Source organism: Hylobates moloch, unplaced genomic scaffold (assembly GCF_009828535.3).
Source record: "Hylobates moloch isolate HMO894 unplaced genomic scaffold, HMol_V3 SCAFFOLD_6, whole genome shotgun sequence".
NCBI lineage: Eukaryota > Metazoa > Chordata > Mammalia > Primates > Hylobatidae > Hylobates > Hylobates moloch.
Window position 1 is genome coordinate 91,332,857 of NW_026652281.1, and position 8,598 is coordinate 91,341,454.

The window sequence follows — 8,598 nt, forward strand, 5'->3', positions numbered from 1 at the left end:
TCCTGAAGGATTCACTATACAGGGTTGAATGTCATTGGGTTGCCCCGCAGCTTCCTCCTGCTCTAATACACATGACGGGGGATGTGTATCCATGTACCCTCTGCACAGACACTCAGAATCCTGGTCTGTGACATGAACAAAACTGGGCTGGAAAGTGACAGACAGGACCTGCTGTGGAATTTGCTGTGCAAACAAACAAAAACAATACAGGATGCTCATTCTAACAATTTTGAAGAATTTCAGGACAGCAGGAGCACAGCATTAAAGCCACGTACAGCCCTCCCGCACAAGTCTCGGGCCCAGGAAACCGTCCCTGGTCACAAGAGCTGGAATATGAAGCTGCGCAGCCTGGATCTAGAGCCTGAGTCTTTAGGCGCGAAGCAGTACTACCTTCTCACCCACAGCAGTGTTTGAAATCCCTGTCTGGGCCTGTCCTGGTTTCTAATTGCAGGGTCGTCATACTGGCCAAGGGCGCCCATTTGGAGGCGAGTCTCTAGTGCCCCCTTGTGGGCGGTGTCACATAGCCACTCTGCTTCCGGGGCGGAGTCAGAACCACAACCCCAGGCCCAGGCTCCCAGCAATGTCCCCAGATAGTGGTGCGGACGCCTTGGCTGACACATCCAGGGACAGCATCAAGACTGGTCTCTTGGCTCTTTCAGCCTCTAGAGTCGTCATCACGCATGGGCTGTTTGGATGAGAGTTTCCAAATCTTATTCCTCTTTCAAACTGAGATTAAATGCCTTCTGGCTCAGGGTCCTCCCAGCCTCTAACACAAAACCAATCCAGTTCCTGGAATCTCAGAAGTGTTCAGCAAACTCTGTTACTGGCTGTTACAGCCAGTCCCTCCATGTCAGGACATTGCATCCTAGCACATTCTACAGTTATTCTCGAGAAATGCAAGTGAGAAAAGAGGGACGCCTGTCCTGCACTAACCTGTGCTTCTGAGGAACTGGCTACCAGCTGGGGGTTCCCATGATCACCGCCCTGAGTTTGATCATTTGCTAGAGTAGCTCACTGAACTCAGGGAACAACTTACATATATTTTTTAGTTTATTTTAAAGAGTATTATAATAAAGGATACAGATGAAGGCCAGATGGAACAGATGCCTTGGACAAGGTATGGGGAATGGACACAGAGCTTCCATGACTTCTCTGGGGTTTACCACCCTCCCAGTACCCCCATGTTTTCAGCAACCTGGAAACTCTCCAGACCCTGTCCTTCTGCGTTTTGATGGAGGCCTCCTTACATAGCCATGATTGATTGAATCATTGGCCATTGGTGATCAACTCAACCTCCAAGGAGGACCCAAGGAGGAGTTGACTCCCTTCACAGAGTCTACCCAATGGACGTCTATCAGGAGCCCACTAGAAAGATTGGGGTAGATAGTAACACTGGAGAGGGCCAGGCACTGTGACTCATGCCTGTAATCCAGGATGCTCATTGTTAGAATGAGCATCCTGTATTGTTTTTGTTTGCTTGCACAGCAAATTCCACAGTAGGTCCTGTCTGTCACTTTCCAGCCCAGTTTTCTTGGGCCTCGTGGTGACGTTCACGTGTTTGATACCAAGGGAACTGCTCGTAGGGTTTCTATGAAGACTCTCTGAGTTAATATGAAGAGTATTTTATAATTAAACACATAATAACTATGCAGTGAGTTTTACTTACTTCTATTACGGCTATTATTCTTTCTTTCTTTTTCTCTTTCTTTCTTTCTTTCCTTCCTTCCTTCCTTCCTTCCTTCCTTCCTTTCTTTCTTTCTTTCTTTCTTTCCTTCCTTCCTTCCTTCCTTCTTTCTTTCTTTCCTTCTTTCTTTCTTTTGTGATGGCGTTTCACTCTTGTTGCCCAGGCTGGAGTGCAGTAGCACGATCTTGGCTCACTGCCACCTCTGCCTCCCGGGTTCAAGCTATTCTCTTGCCTCAGCCTCCCGACTGGCTGGGATTACAGGCACCTGCCACCATGTCCGGCTAATTTTTGTATTTTTTGTAGACATGGGGTTTCACCGTGTTGGCCAGGCTGGTCTCGAACTCCTAACCTCAGGTGATCCGCCCACCTCGGCCTCCCAAAGTGCTGGGATTACAGGTGTGAGTCACTGCGCCTGGCCTATTACTGCTATTATTATAGAGTTCAAGGGTACCACGGGCTGTTCACCAAAGGCCAATGTGCACTTCCTTGGGTACAGATCCATCTGCTGGGCAGCTGTCAGTCCATCCACCAGGTGGCATTGCCCAGCACTTCTTGGGGAGCCCCAAAACGAGTTTGACCTTGGTCCTGACCCAAGGATCCCACGGTCTGACAGGTTTGGCCTGTGGGCTGCAGCTTACCGACCCCTGCTCCGTAGCGTCTCCCCCTCTCTCTGGACCAGAAGGAAAAAATATGCTATTTCTTCCCCCCGCTGAGGCTCAAGGAGCTCTGGACGCTGTCTCGGACAGGACGACCAGGTGTGGTGTGAGGATTCCGCACTGGGGCCGTGGACGACCAGGTGTGGTGTGAGGATTCTGCACTGGGGCTGTGGTCAGCTTTCTCATGGTAAGCTTTGAATTTTCCTCCAGCAACAAAGGAGAAAGCACCCAGGCTTTCTTATCAGCTTTCCAGGTGTCAGCAAGAGGGGACAAGGGAAGGCTGAGGCTTAAAAGCCACCAGGAGTCAAACATTGAAATGTGAATTTGGACTAACTATGACGCAGCATTAGGTTGCGTTTTCTTTAATCCAATCTGAAAATCATTTTTAATTGGTGTGTTTACATCATTTTTGTTTAGTATAATTATTGATATGGTTGGATTAAAATCTGTCGCTTCAGCAGTACTTTTTCATTTGTTCCTGTGTCTTTGTTCTTCTTCTCCTGTCTGCTTGCTTGTGTAGCGAGCATTTATGATTTCATGTTATCTCCACTATTGTGTTATTCTTCATGTCTCTTTTTAAAATTATTTATTGATTTTCCTGGGTATACAATATACGTATTTGATTAATCACCTTATACCTTCAGACAATACCAATTACACAAAGTGTAAGAATCTTACAAAAGTGTACTTCATATACCTGTCTCTCATCTTTCATATTATTTTTGTTGTGTATTTTATTCTTACATATGCTCTAAATCCACAGTTCATTGGTGCTATTTTTGTTTTAAACAGTAATTAAATATAAGGAAAAATAGCTTACATTACCTTTGTTTTAAAGTTATATGTAGAGCTTCACTTCTTTGATAAATATCTAAGTTTTTGTCCTGTATCATATACCTTCTGCATAAAGAATTTCCTTTTATATTTTTGGTAGCACAAGTATGTAATTATAAATTCTCTCTATTGTTCATCTGAAAACATTTTTCCCTGTATTTCTTGAACAGTGTTTTTGCTGGATATAGAATTCTGCAAAGATTTTTTTTGTTTGAATACTTTAAAGGTGTCACTCCATTATTTTTTGGCTTGCATAGTTTCCAATGAGAAATCTGCTCTAATCCCTTTCTTTGTATGCAATGTCTTTTTCCTCTGGCTGCCTTCAATATTTTCTCAGTGTGTGTCTAAATGTGAATGTTGTTGTTGCTGTTGTTGCTGTTGTTTAATCCTGCTTGGAGTTTTCCAGGCTCTTGGACCTATGCCTTGATGTTTTTCATTACTTTTGGAAAATTCTCAGCCATTATCTCTTCAAATATTTTCTTCTGCCTGCTCTGTCTTCTCTTTCTGGGATTCCAGTTATGCATATGTTGGACCATTAGATATTATCTGACAGTTCTTTGATTCCCTGTTTTTTTTTTCACTGATTTTCTTCATTTTAAGTTGGGTAATTTATACTGCCCTGTCTTCTGCTACACTCATTCATTCCTCAGCTGTGTCAGATCTACTGATGAATACATTGGAGACATTTCTAATTTCTGTTACTATTTTTTTTCATTCCTAACATTTCTATTTGCTTCTTTCTCATAGTTTCTACCTCTCTGCTGAAACTAGCCATGTGTTCATGGAAGTATTCCATATACTTATTTTAAATTCCCAGTGTGTTAGTCTAACACCTAGGTTATCTCTGAATCTGGTTCTGTTGATTGCTTTGTTTGTCTGTCTCTCTCTCTCTCTCTCACTCTAAGCGATGCTATTTCACCATAATACTATGACTAGAGTGCAGGTGGTTATTCATAGGTGCAATTACAGTGCACTACAGCTTTGAACTCACGGGTTCAAGCAATCCTCCTGCATCAGCCTCCTAAGTAGCTGGGACTACAGGCATGCTCCACTATGCCCAACTGCTTTGTCTCTTGTTAATAGGTGTTGCTTCCTTTATAAGGTTTGCAATTTTGAATTCAATACTTGACATCATGTGTAAGTGAGTTGAAACTGAAGTAAGTAGTATCGGTGACAGGAAATGGACATATCTTTTCTTCTGCTGCTAGACTGATTTTGTGTGTGCACGTGTGTGTGTGTGTGTGTGTGTGTGCGTATTTTGAGTGTGGTGATTGGGGAGTAGTTTTGTTGTTGCTATCGCTATCATCAATGCCCCATCTGCTTCAAATGCTTCCAGTGCTACCTTGTGCTGGTTCTGGTGTGCTTGTGTAAGGGCTGGTTTTCTAAAGGATTTTCCAATAATGTCTTGTTCCACTCTCAGCTTTAGGCCTGTCCTGTGCACTTGCTTTTACAAGAGGGTTGCTCTACATGCTTTGCTCTCTCTCCCAGCAGTAGATTTCTGTGACCTGGGACTTGCCAACTCCATGGTAGCAGCCAGAAGTGTCTGCTCCTGTCGTGGTCCAGCCTCAACCTTAGGCAGGACCTTCATTTCTTGCTGTTGGAGATGGAGCTTTATCAGAGATATTGACCATCCCCAGCAGTAAAAGACCAATAATCTGGGCCCAAGATGACTCCCTGTCCCTCTCCCAGGGGTATAGAGTTTTAAAAGGTTCCTTATCTTCAACCTCAATATGTCTCTACCAGTACCTTGAGGAGGACAAGATTTCCTGGCCATTCCACAATGGTTGAAGGATTTTGTTCTTTAGGGGTGAAGAGTGTGAGCAGGGCTCATGCCTGCATTCCTGAAGGCAGACTTTCTACAGTCTTACTCTCTACCCTAATCTTTCTCATGGGCCCTGGTAGATACCCATGGAGTAGAGTCTGTGATTGGAGATAACTCCCCCAAGGGTCCATGGTTCCCAGAGATTTTATACTCTCACAGTGGCCCACACTTGGCCTTCAGCACTGAACAAAATTCATAGAGTATTTCTGCTCATTATGGTCACCCCGTCTCCTGCCTGCAGGTGAGAAGTAAGCCAGTGTTCACATCCCACCACTTCCCCTAGGTGCTTGTCTTCCCTTTGATTTCAAGGGAACCATGTGCCTTGCAACTTCAGCTCTTTGGTGCAGGAAAAGTTATGATTTTAAGGACAATCCAGCTTCCTCTTGCTGACAAGGTGGGAATGACATGCTTTAGAGCTTTCTACATACTGACAGAATCCAGAAATCACCCATGGGATTCTGAAAGACACAGTTTAGGATGACCCTCTGGAGAATTACTCCAAGGTGGTCACTGCCCACACCAGAAGTGGTCCAGGCTACAGAAGGAGTTTAGACCAGTTGTTGGAAGAGACAGCCTCATGGAGGGGTATGGGAGGCTAGTGTACATACTCAGAAAGGTGTTGCAGGCCTGTGCAACGGTCAGTAAGTGCCATGCAACAGTGCCACGGGATCAGCACAGCATGTCTCCCTCTTCCCTGAACAGGACCCATTCTCAGCCTGGGCCACTTCCATTTCCATGGGCAGCTCCAAATAGAGGGTAGGGATGCTGCACTCTGGCCATCCCAACTCGTACTGTTGGAAATTGTTGGGGGCTCACAAACGTTCAGCAGACCCAGAACTCCCCTGAGCACTGTCCACGATCCAGCCCTCTGGACTCTGCTCATCCTGAGGCCAGGCCATCCCCAGCAAAGCCACCTTCCTTCTCACATTGCCTCTTTCATCATCATTCTGTCTCTGAGGACAAAGTATTAATCTCCAGAACAAGACATAAGCACCAATTTGGCCTTCAAAAGATCCTTTATTCCCAAAGCTGAGGTCACAAATACAAAACTTGCTCCTTCATGGCCTCTGTCCCCTGCCCCCCACCACCAGACAATTCCCCATCCATGGTAAGATGCCTTCTGAACCGGCAATCCCTTTCTTAAAAGACCCCAGTCTTTGCTCCTCCAGACTCCAAAAGCTGGCTGGATCTTCATTCACAGCTCTACGTGTTCTGTGTGGGGTGGTTTCTCCACTGCCTTCTTGGCAAAGAGGTTGGTCCAGAAAGCTACTTCTTTGTCCTTCAGCTTCTGGGCCACCTGGGTGTTGGCACCAATCTGCAGATACACTTCCTTCTGGTTGTACTCTGGCCAGTGGGGCAGCCCTTCCCCATTGGGGTTTCTGGAAACAGAATCAAATAGAATTGCCCCAAAGCTGCTGTGTGTTTCCAGCAATCTTCTTAGATGTGTGAGGACACCCAAGTTATCTCTGTCAAGAGAGTTGTATACCTCCAGAGATGGAGAGCTCACTATCTCCTGGGGCAGCCTCTCCATTTGTAGAGAGCTCTCATTGTCAGAGTGCTATGGTCACAGGGTCAGAAGTTTGATCACTAGAACCTTAGAAGCTGCCCCTTCCCAATAGGCATGCCCCGCCCCCCACCCTCACCAGCTGTGCTCTGTCTTTGCCAAGAGCCTCACCCATTTCGAGCAAAGTTGGCCCAGAATTTCATCACCATCTTGCTAAGTTTGATCTCCTCTTCTGAGGCACCCTCTGTGGGGAAAAAGAAGAAAAGCGTTTGTTACTCAAAGTGTGGTCTGTGGACCTGCAGGTCTGCTCTAAACAGTCTTGGCGCATGGTCCACACACACTGAGCCAAAGTCTGCACTTTTAGAAGACAGTGGTGGACTTGTGTGTACATTACCTTTGAGCGTATCTGACCTAGGGCTCAGCAATGGGCATGCGTCATTCCATTGGCTGGCTGCCTTTGTCTCCTGTGACCCTCACCTGCCTCCTCCCTGCTCAGGGTCACAGGAAATGCCCCACCCCAGGGTTTCCTCTACATCAGCCCCACCTCCCAGGGTTGCTCTCTCTTGGGTCTTTTCTCCTTCCCCGGCACGCACCCACAATTCACATTCTGAAAAACAACAGAGCCTCAAGGTGCCTAAGCATGCACAGGGAGATGCCCAGAGGCTCTGGTGCATTCTGAGCAGCCATGGGGTGAGTCCCATCTGATCTGTAACTACTGAGAGTTAAGACTTAGAAGACATTGTGAAAGGATTTTTTAAAATATTGTATAATATAAACTAAAACTAAAATCCTAACACCCCCAACTGACTGAACAGACCCTCTCTGGGCTAAGGGGAGCCCCGAAAAACCTTCAACTCTGTTCCTGCCTGGGAACAGACAGGAGGTCAGACATGCCTCATAATACTCTCTCCCTTTTGTGGTTTAGACACCACCAGACCAGCATCAGCAATAAAATAAAGGTCATCATTCTGGCAGAACACACTCTTTGTGGCAATAAGACACCAAATTAAAAACGAGACCTAAGGCCACGTCGGGCAAGGGTTCAGGCCTACGTCTTTACCCTGAAAGAATCCACTTTGCTCTCACTGCCACGAGGTGCTTCTCTTTCTCTAGCAGCTAAACCAGCACTGGCCTGGAGTTAAGCAAAATGAAAACAGTAACAACGGCTGCAGCTGGGATACGCAGACAAACAGAACCCTGACTCGCCAGACTTAACTACCGCTTTGATTGCATAAGAGACGGATTTCAGTAACTTTCTCCAGATAAGAACATCACCAACCATGGACTGGACCTGGCCGGTGTACAGAGGCTGCTCGCTTGCTGAGCTTCAGTGTCCTGAGAAGACCTTTGGACTTATAGGCCATAATTGTAATACATTTAAATATTAGGTGTCCACCACCAGGTGAACATGGGCCATGTTACACGAATGTTTGTTTAATACACATGTGTCAGGACTGTCTTCATGAATATCCATTGCTCCCCCATAACCTGTTGAACATGTATGTTTAGCAAATCCATTCACATAAAGCTCCTACCCAACCCCTCCTTCCTCAACAAGCCTGTGTCTGGGCTTGGCCAGAGGCACCTTCCCAGCCTGTGGGATGGCCACCTTGCTGACTATAAACCATATCAAAATGAAGTCTCTTCTCCTATTCCAAATTCACACATCCTGTGAATTCTAAATTAACAATTATTAAATGTATTTAATGTGAAGGTGTATGAGTTTTTGTTAGAGACAGACAGAAAGACAAACAGACACACATTAGACCTGACTCAGTGTTAACACCAATTCTAACCTCACCTTCACTCACTTTCTCAGCGCTCTTGGGAGAGGGAAATTGATTGGTGGGTTCTCAATCTAGAGCAGGGCCCTGCATGTGTCCCACCGCCTGTCATGTTGATGACACAGCCCAGGATTCTGAGTGTCTGTGGCAGAGGGCACACGAATGCACATCTTCCCTCAGGTGTGTTAGAGCGGGAGGAGGCGGGGGGACAACCCAATGACATTCAACCCTGTCATAGTGAATCCTGCAGGACACACCCCCCCACAAACCTGTCTTGTTGATGTCACAGAGCAGGATTCTGAGTGTCTGTGCAG

At 46.1% G+C, this 8,598-nt stretch overlaps 1 protein-coding gene across 1 annotated transcript in view; it reads right to left on the bottom strand.

Moving 5' to 3' along the window:
- Positions 1-6,009: 6,009 nt before the first annotated feature.
- Positions 6,010-8,598, bottom strand: part of LOC116470596 (liver carboxylesterase 1) — a 28,179-nt gene continuing 25,590 nt past the window's right edge. The window contains exons 10-13 of the mRNA XM_058440377.1: positions 7,561-7,632; positions 7,405-7,483; positions 6,672-6,744; positions 6,010-6,375 (exon numbers count right to left, since the gene is read on the bottom strand). Of these exons, the coding sequence (XP_058296360.1) occupies positions 6,192-6,375; positions 6,672-6,744; positions 7,405-7,483; positions 7,561-7,632 (408 nt within the window). The 3' untranslated portion in view covers positions 6,010-6,191. The remainder of the gene's footprint in view (positions 6,376-6,671; positions 6,745-7,404; positions 7,484-7,560; positions 7,633-8,598) is intronic.